This window comes from Erpetoichthys calabaricus, chromosome 1 (assembly GCF_900747795.2).
Source record: "Erpetoichthys calabaricus chromosome 1, fErpCal1.3, whole genome shotgun sequence".
NCBI lineage: Eukaryota > Metazoa > Chordata > Cladistia > Polypteriformes > Polypteridae > Erpetoichthys > Erpetoichthys calabaricus.
This window is the reverse complement of record NC_041394.2, coordinates 17,581,200-17,597,907: the sequence shown is the minus strand read 5'-3', so window position 1 is coordinate 17,597,907 and position 16,708 is coordinate 17,581,200. Positions and strand designations below refer to the sequence as shown.

The 16,708-nt window shown below is 44.5% G+C and overlaps 2 protein-coding genes across 2 annotated transcripts in view; both read right to left on the bottom strand.

The window, feature by feature from the left end:
* The window catches only part of sympk (symplekin), a 581,858-nt gene that overhangs the window by 297,723 nt on the left and 267,427 nt on the right, over positions 1-16,708 (bottom strand). The gene's annotated exons all lie outside the window — the stretch shown is intronic.
* The window catches only part of LOC114641940 (radial spoke head protein 4 homolog A-like), a 48,159-nt gene continuing 34,170 nt past the window's right edge, over positions 2,720-16,708 (bottom strand). Inside the window, exons 5-6 of the mRNA XM_028790958.2 lie at positions 15,622-15,736; positions 2,720-3,062 (exon numbers count right to left, since the gene is read on the bottom strand). Coding sequence (XP_028646791.1) covers positions 2,816-3,062; positions 15,622-15,736 — 362 coding nt within the window. The 3' untranslated portion in view covers positions 2,720-2,815. The remainder of the gene's footprint in view (positions 3,063-15,621; positions 15,737-16,708) is intronic.

Here is a 16,708-nt window from a genome sequence, read left to right as displayed (position 1 = left end):
TCTAGGACGTTTGTCTATTGGGTTTGAGGAGCAGCAGCGCCCTCTAGTGTCACAGTAGTTTCTTTCTCATATTAATGTGTGTTGGAAGCACGCACTGATTATACTACCACACGTTGGACCACCCGGATTGGGACTCAAGTGCAGCCATGCAACAGGTGACACCTCAGCACCACACTGGAACAGGGTGAGGTTTTATTATGGTGGCTGGAGTGCCAGTCCTGCCACTAACCCCCGGGTTTTCCCTGCAAATTGGAAGACCTGGATGCAGGTTAACGTCACACCCAGGATGAAGTGATTGCAGGTTAAGGGCCTTGCTCAGGGGCCCACCAGAGTATTACTTATTTATTGTATGTTATTTATTCATTTGTACTCTTACCTAATTTTAATTTGCTTTTCTTCATAACTATTTCTTTGACATCTTGTAAAGCCTGTTTAAGAAAATGTCCATCCATCCATCCATTATCCAACCTGCTATATCCTAACTACAGGGTCACGGGGGTCTGCTGGAGCCAATCCCAGCCAACACAGGGCGCAAGGCAGGAGACAAACCCCGGGCAGGGCGCCAGCCCACTGCAGGGCACACACACACACACCAAGCACACACTAGGGACAATTTAGAATCACCAATGCACCTAGCCTGCATGTCTTTGGACTGTGGGAGGAAACCCACGCAGACACGGGGAGAACATGCAAACTCTACAGGTCTCCTTACTGTGAGGCAGCAGCGCTAACCACTGTGCCACCGTTACACCGTAAGAAAATGTGCTATAGAAATAAATAATAATAAAAAATCAATGTTGTTGCCATCATCATCATAGTTTTTACTATAGAACCCCAAACCTGACAACACCAAGATACCAAAAAGATATTTTTCTTTTGATTTTGTTGTTAAACACTCTGAATACGTACAGCATATATCAGTGTTTTCTAACCTATGGGCCACGGTAGCAGTGGCAGTAGGAGGAAAAGCATTGACAATCACGCCTGAGTCATGTTAACGCTCTGACGAGAGCACAAAATCTCAAAATCTGCTATGTCAATCACATTAAATTCATGATGGGTGATCACGATAATTTAACAGAGGGGGGTGTCCCTGTTTGTTATGTTGTAGTAAAATTCAAAGAGAGAGACCCCCACTTGGTTGCACTAAATTCATAAAGGGGGAGAGTATGGTGATAATAAAGTCATGAAGGGGGAGCCCCCTCCTCCCATTAGCATGTCAAAAACTGGGCTGTGACACCACAAAGGTTGGGAAATACTGGCATATCTCTCTCTATATAAAATCCTACATCTGTCTGTCTGTCCGCTTTTCACGAGAGAACTACTTAACGGATTTAGATCGTTTTTTTTTTTTCTAGAATTTGCTTGAACATTCCAGTTGATTTTGCGACTTTTCTCATCGCGCTAAGAATCATAGTTCACTTGCAGGAGCAAAAAATTTACACTGTTCCAAGACAGAGGCCACGGGCCGTGGGGAGGTGGAAGCATAACGCCAGGAGTGGAGAGTCGGTCTATGTCTGCATTTTGGAGTGCACCTTGCCTCTGCTTAGCTAGCGATACCTTTTTGTTTATCAATTTTTTAAAGTTTGTCCTGTTTCACTACTACGCGGGTGGAGCCACGGGGAACGGCTTGTATAAAATAAATTGACATTGTAATTCAGGGTTGTAGGTCATGCTGTGACCAGAAAGCAGGAGACAGAGCTGGAGGTGGCAGAATTAAAGATGTTAAGATTTGCAATGGGTTTGATGAGGATGGACAGGATTAGAAATGAGGACATTAGAGGGTCAGACGGCTCAGATTGGACGGTTGGGAGACAAAGTCAGAGAGGCAAGATTGTGTTGGTTTGCACATGTGCAGAGGAGAGATGCTGGTTATATTGGGAGAAGGGTTCTAAGGATAGAGCTGTCAGGGAAGAGGAGAAGGGGAAGGCCTAAGAGAAGGTTTATGGATGTGGTGAGTGAGGACATGCAAGTGATAGTTGTGACAGAGTAAGATATGGAAGAAGATGATCCGCTGTGGCAACTCCTAACAGGAGCAGCTGAAAGAAGAAGATGATCATGATGTAATAATTTCTCAGTGAAAGTCTAATGCACAACACTAATGGTCCTATGTGTTACCAGATGATTGGTTCTGGTGGTGTCTTCAATGTCTGGCCCAAAATAGGTATCTGTTTTGAAGGAAAAAAGAATCTTTTGACTTGCTGTACTACGATGTGAACTCTTGCTGTTAATGCTCATATACAGTAACTAGAAGGGATTTTTTTTATTTGCAATGTCATGTTGACAATCTGACTTAATCAGCAATCATGGATTTACTTTTGACCAAGTTTGGGAATATCATAAAGGCCCTAAAGTTACACCCACATTTCCAAAAATATTAAGTTCCCACTTTTTATTTTCAATTTGTGCCCAGAATTAAAATGTGAAGTGCCACTTCTCCCCCTTTGAACCATTGCCCCCCGACACAAATGGTCTGTACACGTCACTGCTCCAGATTATAGGTAGTACCTAATTTAAAGGGTTGCTCAAAATTTGACTGCATCCCTTGACTTCTAAACACCTCATCAATCGATGCACACATAGCTAAACGCTACAATGAGAAAGCGTCCGTGGATGTAAGGCTTGGCTAAAAGCACACACCATTAAGTCAGCAGCAACAAGACAATGGAAACAATAAAAGTTCTTGGAAGAAAGCTATTGAGTCTAACAGGGCAGTACGTTTTTCACCCTATGCATGACGTTGCTTATGTCACCCATTGTGTAATATCAGTGTCAAAATTTGGGGTCATACGCTGGTTCACCTACCCCCATGAGTTTAGTCATCCTCGTCTCCTTCGTCACCTTCTTCTGCGTCCTCTTCCTCCTCTTCATTCTCTTCTTCTGCCAGCCTCTTCTCCTCTAACTCAGCCTTCATTCTTTCTTCCTCCTCCAGTGTGGGGTCATCCACCTCGTTAATTTCAGGCCCGATGGGGTATTCTGCCTGAGGTTTTGGCACCAATTCTTCGCAGTAGTTTTCACGTACATACTTGTTTCCCCATCCCAGGTAAAAATTTTCAAATTTCCTACAATTAAAGCATAGGCAGTTTGTTCAGTGTTTAGGCTTTTTGCAAGCCATCCATCATTTTTTTGATTCCATTTATTCACAGGGCAATAATGTATCTATTGTGTAACTATTATTTTAGTTTTTTGGTAAGATGTTTACTAAAGTAGTAGCTGACAGGCTCAAATCTAAGCAATCAATGCAGAACTCCTTGTTAACGTTGTATCATACAAGGTGTAAGTCCCTGTTATATGCCATTCAGGTTGGGATTTAGATAGATAGATAGATAGATAGATAGATAGATAGATAGATAGATAGATAGATAGTAAGAGCAGGGCTAAGGTTTGTGACATACCATCTGTTGGAATGACAAATGCAATGCATAAGTCTCTGTTATATGTCATTCAGTATGAGGTCTGTAAGAGCAGTGCTAATTGTTTGTGATGTACCATCTGTTGGAATGACAAATGCAATGCATAAGTCTCTGTTATATGTCATTCAGTATGAGGTCTGTAAGAGCAGTGCTAATTGTTTGTGATGTACCATCTGTTGGAATGATATATGAAATGCATAAGCCTCTGTTATATGCCATGCAGGTTGGGATTTATAAGAGCAGGGCTAATGTTTGTGATGTACCATCTGTTGAAATGACAAATGCAATGCACATGTCTCTGTTATGTGCCATACAGTATAAGGTTTGTAAGAGCAGGGCTAATATTTGTGACGTACCATCTGTTGGAATGACAAATGCAATGCATAAGTCTCTGTTATGTGCCATTCAGTATGAGGTCTGTAAGAGCAGTGCTAATGTTTGTGATGTACCATTTGTTGGAATGACAAATGCAATGCATAAGTCTCTGTTATATGTCATTCAGTATGAGGTCTGTAAGAGCAGTGCTAATTGTTTGTGATGTACCATCTGTTGGAATGATATATGAAATGCATAAGCCTCTGTTATATGCCATTCAGGTTGGGATTTATAAGAGCAGTGCTAATGTTTGTGATGTACCATCTGTTGAAATGACAAATGCAATGCACATGTCTCTGTCATGTGCCATACAGTATGAGGTTTGTAAGAGCAGGGCTAATGTTTGTGACGTACCATCTGTTGGAATGACAAATGCAATGCATAAGTGTCTGTTATGTGCCATACAGTATGAGGTTTGTAAGAGCAGGGCTAATGTTTGTGACGTACCATCTGTTGGAATGACAAATGCAATGCATAAGTCTCTGTTATGTGCCATTCAGTATGAGGTCTGTAAGAGCAGTGCTAATGTTTGTGATGTGCCATTTGTTGGAATGACAAATGCAATGCATAAGTCTCTGTTATATGCCATTCAGGTTGGGATTTATAAGAGCAGTGCTAATGTTTGTGATGTACCATCTATTGGAATGACAAATGCAATGCATATGTCTCTGTTATATGCCATTTGGTCTGGGATTCATAAAAGCAGTGTTCATCCTACGCCCCTCACTCTGTGTCCCTAAGGATGTGCCCAGGCACCCTGTGAAGGAAGCTATGCTGCTTGTATCCCCAATCTAGTTCTTTTGGTCACCACCTACACCTCATGACCATAGGTGTGCGTAAGAACGTAGATTGACTGTTAAGTCAAAAGCTCTGCCTTTCGGCTCAGCTCTCTGTATCAAGACTGACTGGCACAACAGCCACATAATTGCAGATGCTGCTCCGATCTGCCTGTTAATCTCCCTCTTGTGTCTTCTCTACATCGTGAACAAAACCCTCCACTTGATGCAGCAACTTCTCCACTACACTACACTTCACCATTTTCTAGCGGAGGACTGTGATCTTGAACTTGGAGGTGCCAATCCTCATTCTGGCTGCTTTACATTCAGCTACAAACCACCGCAATTTGTGTCTAAGCTTCTATGGGATTTTCGTGATGAATTTATACAACCTATGCTTTGATCTGGGGGTTTTAGAATTCGGGTATCACAATTATCTCATTAGTTTTTGCTTCTAGTGTAAATTGAGAAAGATTTTTTCCCTTTGTGCCTTGATGCAATCTTTATTTCCTATAGCATGGAGGTTTCTGGGTGTTTGGCATCTTCCATTGTCATAGCATTCTCCCACAAATTATACAGGGAATGCCCTCATTGAAGTGATGGTTTAAAACATCTCCAATGTCTCCGCAATTCACAAATAGAACTTAGGCTGAAACCTTGCAAAACTCTTTGTTCCTTTTGACTTTCTAGTATCCTGATCTCTTGGTCTAAATTTTGCTTACCAGTTTTTGATTACATTTCCAGTTTTTTTGAAAGATTGGATTAGCTTTTGTTGCTGAGCATAGAACTACTTTTGACTACACGTATCTTAGTCCTTTACATTAAAACATCTACTGTTAGGCCGGGGATATACATAACACGATGTGTGAGCTTAAGGACGCTGCCACCAGACAAGCAGTGCACTGTCTATACTTGAGTGTGTACTTTAAGTAAATCTGGAGGATTCCACCAGGTGGCAGTGTGAGAAATCATCATGGTGAGAGAACAATGTCTGGTTTTGCTGTGTTGTAAGGTGAGGGAAGAAAGATATTAAAAATAAAAATTACAGTGGAACCTCGGTTTGCGATAACTTGGTTTGCGAGTGTTTTGCAAGACGAGCTAAAATTTTTAATAAATTTTGACTTGATAAACGAGTGAGGTCTTGCAATACGAGTAGTATGTTGTCACACACGAGTGCATAGAAGGCAGCTGAAGGGCTTAGAGGTGAATGATAATATGTCTGCCCGGGTTGCACTGATGCTCTTTCTGAGTTCCCTGCAGGTCTTTCCCGGAAATCCCACCAGGAGACACCGCCTCGACTCAGGACACATCACTTCCGGTCCCGGGCCTGAGGACACATCACTTCCGGTCCCGGGCCCGAGGACACATCACTTCCGGCCCCAGCCCCGAGGACGACATCACTTCCCCCAAACTTCCTATAAAGCCTCACACCTTTTCCCTGGAAGTCAGTTCTGTTTTGGACTCTGTCTTGTAAACTTGTCTCAACAAAAGAATCATTTACTTTTGCAGACAGGACACTGAATTATATGGGTGGCTGCCCCAAACCTTGCCATGTCTTTTGTCTCTTCTTCTCACAGTGGTGTAGTCGGCAGGATGCTGTCCCTGAAGAACCCGGGACAGGACCCTAAAACAAACCAGGTAGGAAAGTACCGGAGCCAAGTTTCTGGGCGGGGAGTGCGACGGGGGGTCAGGAAGGGCCCAGTGCAGGCTCCGTTCCACAAGGGCAACCCTGGGCTGAAGCCCTATCTGGTGGAGAGTGTTGAAGGGACCCACAGGCATGGGCTGGTTTCTGGGGAGGACGCAAAAGGGGCTCATTATGCTCTCCGGGGTGGGAGAGCTGAGCTGCCCATCGGGACCAAGGTCCCTGATACAGATGGGCTTTCCCCAGGCCAGCAGGTAAAGGAATTGCAGACCTGGGAGTTTAACCCAAAAAGAGCACTCCCAGAGCAGGCTATGGCTCTCTAGCAGCAGGTGGGTCTTTGGCTACGGCCATTTGAAAGGACCCCACTACAAATTGTGCAGCAGGTTGCCTGTTTTGTGCTGCTGCAGCATCTACCCCAGGACTTTGCCCAGCCGGCCTGGGGTGAGTTCCATTCCATGCAGGAGCTGTTACAGCTCCTAAAGACCCCACGGCCGGCCTTGAAACCTGGGGGGGCAGAACGGCCCCTTAGTATAATCCCTGGGGACTATGTCCCACTTAGGACGTCCCTCCCGCTCACTCCGGAGCCTGTTCCGAAGTCGCCGGACCGCCCTGCCTGCGACCTGTCTGGGAACGAGGTGGGCTGCAGGGGGATGTGGCAGTGTTGTTTGTGTGCCCTTAGCAACCCTCTGGCAGATAACCATACTGGGGAGCTACTCATTAATGGATATAAAGTGACAGCCTTGTTTGACTCCGGCAGTAACGTGTCTATCGTTGCTCGCCGTTATGTTTTACTGCAACAGTGGGTTAAAAGAAAGACCAGTCTTAGATGTACACACAGAGATGTCCGCGTGTATAAATCCACCCGGTGTTATGTATGTCTGGAAGGAACCCTTAAAAGACTCACCGTGGCGGTTCTTCCGGATCCTCCATTCCCAGTAATCCTAGGGTGGGACTGGTCTGAAAGTAACAGCGGTAGACTAGTGAGTATTCCCGGAAAAGCTTTGGGCCTAGTTATAGGTGAGAAAAACTCATCTCAAGCTGCCTCCACACCGGGTAATCAGCCGACAGGGAGTGGGACGGAAGGCCAAGAGAGTGATGCAGAGACTCCTGGACCATTGAGGGCTGCTACGTCATCTACCAGCGCCCCGGCAGCTCGGGAGGAATCTCCGCCCCTTGAGGTCAGACCGGACCCGCTCTCTGAGTTGCACTTTCAGTTTAGAGCGACGCCCGCTTCTTTCAAGAGAGAACAATGGAATGACGACTCTCTGAAACATGCAAAGAATGCAGTGGTCCTCGTTAACAGCCAACGCACGCATCAGCCCATGCCACAGGGACCTCGCTTCGTCATTGAAAATGACTTGTTATATCGGGTCGCGGAGCATGAGGGGAAGGAGCGGAGGTTGCTGTTAGTCCCACGAACCTACCGGCGGCAGGTCTGCGAGTTAGCAAACTCCCACCTTCTTGGGGGCCATCTCGGCTCTGACAAAACACTAGAGCGAATCAAGCTCCGTTTTTTTTTGGCTGGGGATTAATGAGGAGGTTCGCCGTGTTTGCATTTCCTGTCTGAAGTGTCAACTGCGGCAAATTCCCAGGAGGGACCACACTCCTCTTGTCCCCCTTCCCCTGATTGATGTCCCTTTTGACCAGATTGATGTCGACATAGTAGGACCCTTGGAACCCTCAGCCCGAGGACATAAATATATACTTGTCCTCGTGGATTACGCGACCCGATACCATGAGGCTGTTCCTTTGCACTCGGCTATTTCCAAAACAATTGCACGGGAACTAGTAGGAGTCTTTGCACGTGTTGGCGTCCCTAGAGAAGTCCTAACGGACCAAGGGACACCTTTTACCTCGGAAACGTTCAAGGAGACTGCCAAGTTACTGAAGACAAAGCATTTAAAAACTGCGGTGTATCATCCTCAAACCGATGGGTTAGTGGAGAGATTCAATCAGACTGTCAAGCAGATGCTTCATAAGGTGGTCAGCGAGGATGGGAGGAACTGGGATCAACTCCTCCCCCTCATCCTCTTTGCCTACCGGGAGGTCCCTCAAGCCTCTATGGGCTTCTCACCGTTTGAGTTGTTATATGGATGACAGCCCCGGGGTATATTAGATATCTTAAAAGAGGGCTGGGAAGGAGAGGCTCTTCCCTCGACAAATATTCTGGAATATATCGCCCAGTTGCGCGATAGATTTGATACAATTAGACCCATTCTAAAGAGTCATATGGAGGAGTCACAAGCAGCACAGGCCCGCCTTTATGACCGTGGCACGACTCTCCGGGAGTTCCGCCCCGGGGGTTTGCGTCATGGTGTTGGTGCCCACTTCTCACTCCAAATTGCTCGCTCATTGGCTGGGCCCTTATGAAATTAAGGAGAGGAACCTGCTGAAACCGTGGAAGGAGAGGGACCCCGATCCCTCCTCCGGTCAGCCCTGCTCACTCTTCGCTCAAACTAGTTCATTTAATTTCGGCGAGGAGTTATCTCCCCGGCAGAAGCAGGAGCTGGAAGCAGCTATCCGCTCCATCCCAGAGGTGGTGAGTGAACAACCTGGCTGGACCTCTCTGGTTGCGCATGACATATTGACTGACCCAGGGGTGATCGTCCGAGAGAGGCCCTATAGACTCCTGGAGGCAAAGAAAGCTGAGGTGGAACTGAAAATCAAGCGAATGCTGGAACTAGGAGTGATTGAGGAGAGTTTTAGTCCCTGGTCCAGTCCTATCGTCTTGATTGCTAAGCCAGACGGCAGTTGGAGGTTTTGCAATGACTTCCGTCAGCTTAATCAGGTTTCCCGATTTGATGCTTATCCCATGCCTCGCGTGGACGACCTCTTTGAGAGGCTGGGACCAGCTAAATTCCTGACCACACTTGACATGATGAAGGGGTACTGGCAGGTTCTTTTAACAGAGTCCGCGAAGGAAAAAAACGAGTTTAGCACTCCTAGCAGACATTGGCAGTATCGTGTCCTTCCATTCGGGTTACACGGGGCGCCTGCAACTTTTCAGCGTCTGGTGGACAAAGTCCTCCAACCCCATAACTCGTATTGTGCTGCCTACCTGGATGACATCGTCATCTATTCCAGCACATGGAAGACACACATACAGCTGGTCGCAGCGGTATTGCGGGCACTAGGAGAGCCCGGGCTTCGAATCAATCCCAAGAAATGTTTCTTCGGGTTGAGAGAAGCCAAGTATTTGGGCTACCTGGTGGGCCGGGGTACTGTGAGGCCACAGTGTTCCAAATTAAATGCCATACTGACATGGCCCCATCCAAGCGGCAAGTCCGATCCTTTCTCGGTTTGGCCAGGTACTACCGCTGGTTTATTGCCTCACTTCTCCGAGAGAGCGGCGCCCTTGACCGACTTGACGAAGAAAAGAGCTCCCAACCTAGTGGTATAGTCTGACAAAGCGGGGACTGCCTTCAGTGACTTAAAAAAGGCTCTAACTTCAAAACCTATATTAATCGCCCCTAACTTTTCTCTTCTATTTGTCCTCCAGACGGACGCTTCGGACACAGGCTTGGGAGCCTTGTTGAGCCAAAGTGTCGATGGTGTTGAACACCCCGTAATGTACCTAAGCCGGAAACTGTTGGACCAGGAAACCAGGTATGCAGAGGTGGAGAAGGAAGCTCTGGCGATTAAATGGGTAGTTACGCAGTTGCGGTACTACCTCTTGGGTCGGGTGTTCACTCTGGTGACGGATCATGCACCTCTAAAGTGGATGGCCCTTCACAGGGAGTCGAATCTGCGAGTCACCAGGTGGTTTCTTGACCTGCAACAATAAGTTTTTGCTCGTTCATCGCCAGGGGTCTCTTCATGCCAACGCTGATGCCCTCTCCCGGGCTCACGACTTCTCGGTGCAGGACGCGCGACCCGACGGGTCTGGGCTGAGGGGAGAGTCTTGTCACACACATGTGTATAGGAGTCAGCTGAAGGGCTTAGAGATGAATGATAATACGTCTGCCCGGGTTGCACTGATGCTCTTTCTGAGTTCCCTGCAGGCCTTTCCCGGGAAATCCCACCAGGAGCCACCGCCTCGACTCGGGACACATCACTTCCGGTCCCGGCCCCGAGGACGACATCACTTCCCCCAAACTTCCTATAAAGCCTCACACCTTTTCCCTGGAAGTCAGTTCTGTTTTGGACTCTGTCTTTGGCCTGAAATGAAGGGATTGTGTTCAAAAAATGCTTTAGTTGCCTCACATTTTTATGCAATTGTTTTGTTCACCCCACTGAATTAAAGCTGAAAGTCTACACTTCAACTGCATCTGAGTTGTTTCATTTAAAATTCATTGTGGTAATGTAGAGAACCAAAATTAGAAAGAAGTTGTCTCTGTCCAAATATTTATGGACCTAACTGTATATGAATAGTTTTGGGTTGTGGAACAAATCATTTGAGTTTCCATTATTTCTTATGGGGAAATTCACTTTGATATACGAGTGCTTTGGACTGCGAGCATGTTTCCGGAACGAATTATGCTCGCAAACCGAGGTTCCACTGTATTTGCATTCTGGTGCTGTTGTGAAGGTGCGCAAAAAAAAAATAAGTTGGCAACAGTGACACAGAATTGTCGAGGCAGTATAAGAGACCTTTAAATATATTGTGTCATTACGATGAGGAATATGCAATGCTTGTATTGCCTATGTGAGAAGTGGATGAAGAAAAGCACCATAAAGACATTCGCATGTCAGCATTTCCGTGTGATGATTTGCTTCACCACATCAACCTGTTCATCAACATCGTAGAAAGCACATTGATCCTGTTGGAGCGGCAAGCCTGCTGTCACATGTTGATAGTAAATGATGCTGATGTCAAATACCAAAACTTGAACACACACGCCACCCATATTTTTTGCTGGTACTGCAACTTGTGCACACGTCGCTTTAATTTCTGATGACGCGCTCAGAGGACGCACCAGAAGAACGTTTGGAATGTGTGTGTTGTGATGTGAAATTTTGCATACAAGTTGATAAATATTTTGTATGTCTTTATTTGTAACTTAGGCAAAGCAATGTAATATTAGTGTTACATTAGTGAGAAGCATTCATGTTTACCCCCCTAGGACTAAGTCAGGAAAGCGAATTTTACGAGAGGGTTGGGAGAAGTGCCTCAAACAAGTTTGGCAAATGTTTCTCTGCAGGATTCTCTCAGTCAACAACCACAAGCCAGACTGCCTAGCTGCCAAGCTTCAGCTTAACACATGGTTTTGGGGGGTGGCAGGTGTGAAGGTATTCTGTCATCCCATTGGTCTGAAGTATGGCTGTTTGGAATTGGCTTGAATCAGAAGCCTTTAAGTACCATGACACCCTATTGGCTCTACGGGTTGGACGGAAAATCTATAAATTTGCTTGCTTTACCACACCCTCTCTCTCTTACCAAACTGATGTAAGACCATCTAACACACACCATGAACTGAAAAGGACAGCACAATGAAGAGCACAGCTCGGCAGCCATATTGAGACAGGCATGCGTAGGGAATCCATTCCCGGGCTGGACATTTTTAATTCCTGCATTCCCGGGAATTAAACTGCTGTAATTCCCGGGAAAACGGGAACGGCCAAGCTCGCATATACAGTGCATCCAGAAAGTATTCACAGCGCATCACTTTTTCCACATTTTGTTATGTTACGGCCTTATTCCAAAATGGATTAAATTCATTTTTTTCCTCAGAATTCTACACACAACACCCCATAATGACAATGTGAAAAAAGTTTACTTGAGGTTTTTGCAAATTTATTAAAAATAAATAAATTGAGAAAGCACATGTACATAAGTATTCACAGCTTTTGCCGTGAAGCTCGAAATTGAGCTCAGGTGCATCCTGTTTCCCCTGATCATCCTTGAGATGTTTCTGCAGCTTCATTGGAGTCCACCTGTGGTAAATTCAGTTGACTGAACATGATTTGGAAAGGCACACGCCTGTCTATACAAGGTCCCACAGTTGACAGTTCATGTCAGAGTACAAACCAAGCATGAAGTCAAAGGAATTGTCTGTAGACCTCTGAGACAGGATTGTCTCAAGGCACAAATCTGGGGAAGGTTACAGAAAAATTGCTGCTGCTTTGAAGGTCCCAATGAGCACAGTGGCCTCCATCATCCATAAGTGGAAGAAGTTCAAAACCACCAGGACTCTTCCTAGAGCTGGCTGGCCATCTAAACTGAGCAATTGGGGGAGAAGGGCCTTAGTCAGGGAGTAGACCAAGAACCCAATGGTCACTCTGTCAGAGCTCCAGAGGTCCTCTGTGGAGAGAGGAGAACCTTCCAGGAGGACAACCATCTCTGCAGCAATCCACCAATCAGGCCTGTATTGTAGAGTGGCCAGACGGAAGCCACTCCTTAGTAAAAGGCACATGGCAGCCCGCCTGGAGTTTGCCAAAAGGCACCTGAAGGACTCTCAGACCATGAGAAAGAAAATTCTCTGGTCTGATGAGACAAAGATTGAACTCTTTGGTGTGAATGCCAGGCGTCACGTTTGGAGGAAACCAGGCACCATCCCTACACTGAAGCATGGTGGTGGCAGCATTATGCTGTGGGGATGTTTTTCAGCAGCAGGAACTGGGAGACTAGTCACAATAAAGGGAAAAATGACTGCAGCAATGTACAGAGACATCCTGGATGAAAACCTGCTCCAGAGCACTCTTGACCTCAGACTGGGGCGACGGTTCGTCTTTCAGCAGGACAACGACCCTAAGCACACAGCCAAGATATCAAAGGAGTGGCTTCAGGACAACTCTGTGAATGTCCTTGAGAGGCCCAGCCATAGCCCAGACTTGAATCCGGTTGAACATCTCTGGAGAGATCTTAAAATGGCTGTGCACCGACGCTTCCCATCCAACGTGATGGAGCTGGAGAGGTGCTGCAAAGAGGAATGGGCGAAACTGGCCAAGGATAGGTGTGCCAAGCTTGTGGCATCATATTCAACAAGACTTGAGGCTGGAATTGCTGCCAAAGGTGCATCGACAAAGTATTGAGCAAAGGCTGTGAATACTTATGTACATGGGATTTCTCAGTTTTTTTATTTTTATTTATTTTTTATTTATTTTTTTTATTTTTAATAAATTTGCAAAAACCTCAAGTAAACTTTTTTCACGTTGTCATTATGGGGTGTTGTGTGTAGAATTCTGAGGAAAAAAATGAATTTAATCCATTTTGGAATAAGGCTGTAACATAACAAAATGTGGAAAAAGTGATGCGCTGTGAATACTTTCCGGATGCACTGTATCACCATTTATCAGGTTGTAATGTTGCCAATATTCAAATGTACTTTGCATATTGTTATTATTTATGAATATTATCAATAATAAATTATTTAAAGTGTAACTTAACTCCTGCTTGTCTTTTACTACACCTAATTGCCTGAGGTTACAGATTTAGAAGGGTAGGTGGAGAGAAGTTATATGGTACAATAACTTATAAAGAGTGTTAAGTCTGTGAGATTTGAGGCATTCTGTCAAAGGCTACATATTAATAATACAAAAGGGGAAAGTACCAAGACAAAACAGTGTGTCAGCCATGATGCGTGCGCGCAAGCATTCTGAGCGAGAAGTAGAAACCGGCCCTTACTCTAACAGCTCTAAGAATATTTGCCAAATGACAGTGTATGCTTAACTGTAGCAAAGTAAGTTGATTGATCAAGACGTAGTTTATCAGATAATTATTCTGAATTTACATTAAGTATTACAGATGGTGCATAATATATTTCATGGTATTTTTAACATAGAGATTTCTCAGGAAATAAGTCAATTGTTCCCGTGTTTACATTCTTGTACTTTTAATATTTTAAAATTTATGGACAATGGTTAATTATCCATCATTGTTCTTGTTACAATCAAGGATTACAGGTTGCTGAGCCTTATTCTGGCAGCACTGGATGTACGGGTGGGGAAAAAAACAAATCAGGTAATGGTCAATCTGTCAGAGAAGATGGTCCAGACGTGTTGTGGTGCGTGTTCAAATAGATTAGCAGAAGTTTAGGTTAAACCTACTTAACGTTACATTATTTCTTGAACAACGTGTGAAAAACGTTGCATTGTTTTACTTGAAAAAGGACACATTTATTAAATCTGATCTTACTTCTGTAAAACGTGCAAAATACTAAAAGTACAAAATCAGAAGTGTAGAAAGTATAATAATGATACAAATATTAATAATAATGAATAGTAATAATACAAAAAATGCTAATACCATATATACTGTCAAAATGTGTCATTTGTGTGTTGTCACACATGTGCGGTTAGGAGTAGACCAAGTGGAAGTAAATTACCCGCCAGGCCAGGGGGTGGCAGGGTGCACTAAACCTACTCCTGTTATCTCTGCAGGCCAGATACGGGAAAACCTACCTGATTTATCATCAATGACGTCGCTTCCGGTTCCAGCGCCATAAACAACGTCACTTCTGGTTTTGGCCTTTAAAGCCACCATCATCTCATTACTTGATCAGTTCAGTCTTGGAGCTCAACCAGAGCACTTCTGAATTTATTTGACTGCCTTTTTGCAGCCAGGGACAATATAAGGGTGGCTGCCCCAAAACCTTTTTCATGTGTTGAGACTCATTCTTTCACAGTGGTATATCTTGAAGCACGGTGAAATACACGGTCCAACGTCACAGTAGCGTGATTCCTGGTGGATTTCCTTTCCAGACCGATCAGCTTTTGAACAGCACACTGCACATGTGCGATTGACACAAGCACTGCTTTCCGGTTCATCAGAATCACTTTTGATTTCGCTGCCTGAAGACCGATTCACTTTGTCATCACTGCTCATATCGCTGTCAAGAGCAGGTGACACCAGGGCTGCTGAAAAACGTTTTGTGCGAGACGCCATTATGAGGCTAAGAGAAGGTGTGTCTACACTGCTGCCTGTCGCGTACACAAGACATGCCTACATCGTTTCGAGAGCACCACTTGGCACTAACGCTGTTGGCACTTTTACAGCCCGAGTAATCCTCGGGTCTAACGCTTACGCGAGATGCATCTATACAGCTGCCCAATTGAGGCTCGGGATGAACTCTTTTAGCTCTGTTTTTACATCCTCAGTGATGCCCTGCTCTAAAACTGAGGAGGATAATCTACAGCCATTGGACCAACTTGTAGGGTTCCCTTCATTCCTGGCCAAGTGGTAAACCTACTGGAACTGATTTATGGCTACTGATGGAACACGTTGCGCCTCTGTACAAAATTACAACTTTACTAACAAATAGAATGGGGATGAATGAAATTAGCAGAAGGATCTTTGTGCATTAAGAGTCCTGGTGAATTTTATACATGAAAAGTTTAAAGGTCTTTAAGAGAGAGGGCTAATGGCAGTAGAGATAAAAATATTATGACCAATGTAGACCTGACCGAGACTGCATGTTTGAATGTTGCATTGATCAAGCTTAGTCAAATGTATGGCTGCCAAGCACAGTTTACTCACTTTCCTCCGGCAAAAGCATAAGCTCCGGGCCAAATGTTTGAGCGGAGAATGGCAATGCTGTACTGAGGGACAAGGCTGGAAGAAACTCTCGCTGTCCATGGCGCAATATCAGTTTCTAAAAGAAAACAAATACAGAATTCAGAATATACATTCAGAATGTTTGGCATGGGATAGAAACATTATACAAAACTAATGCATGCAAGTCATACGTCACCGGGTTGGCGCCATGTCCTTTGAACCTAAAACCGTCGATAGCATAAGGATGCGCCAGATGAATAAGGACACATACAGTCGGCAAGGTTAGATGTAAATGTTCATAAGTGCCGTTATTTAACAACAAATAAGGATGCATAATCCTGACAGGGCAAAAGTGGATAAATAAATAATCCATAAAAAAAAAATCGGGAGTGGTCTCCCCTCGACTTTCTCATATACTCAGAAATTGGGATGGATATTTGAGGAGTAAACTGTAAGACAATGATGATATTTTTATATTATGTACATTAAAGAGCCATCAACAACAAATCAAGTCAAATTAATAATATATTAAACAATTATTATAAAAGTACAAAAGTTGAATAAATTGGACTCAGTATCTGGATGTATAAAAAGGTAAAGTACCACTTCCGGTTAATGGAAATAGCCCAAAAGTTGATAGAAATCTACGTTTTGTACCTAATACTTGTATGCAAAATTTGGTTGACCAAAGTCAGGGGCGTCCAAACTACAGCCCACAGACCAACTGTGGCCCGTGGTCCATTTTTAATTGGCCCGCAGCAAATTCTAAAAAATATAATGAAATATGGCCCACACACAAAATTTGTTCTTAACTGTATTGTACTTCTTAAGTTTAACACAAGGCTGTTTTGATCAAAGCAGCATCTTCAAAAACAAGCGCAATCAAAGAACAATTTTACTACGGGTGACCAAAATAGCAGAACCAAAGAAACGCACAATAGTAAGTGAGTGCAGAAAATTTCAGACACGGTGGGCAAATGAATATTTCTTCCTAGAAGTCAAAGGCAAGTGTGTCTAAATGAAACTATTGCAGTGATGAAAGAGTATAACGTGCGTCGACACTATGACA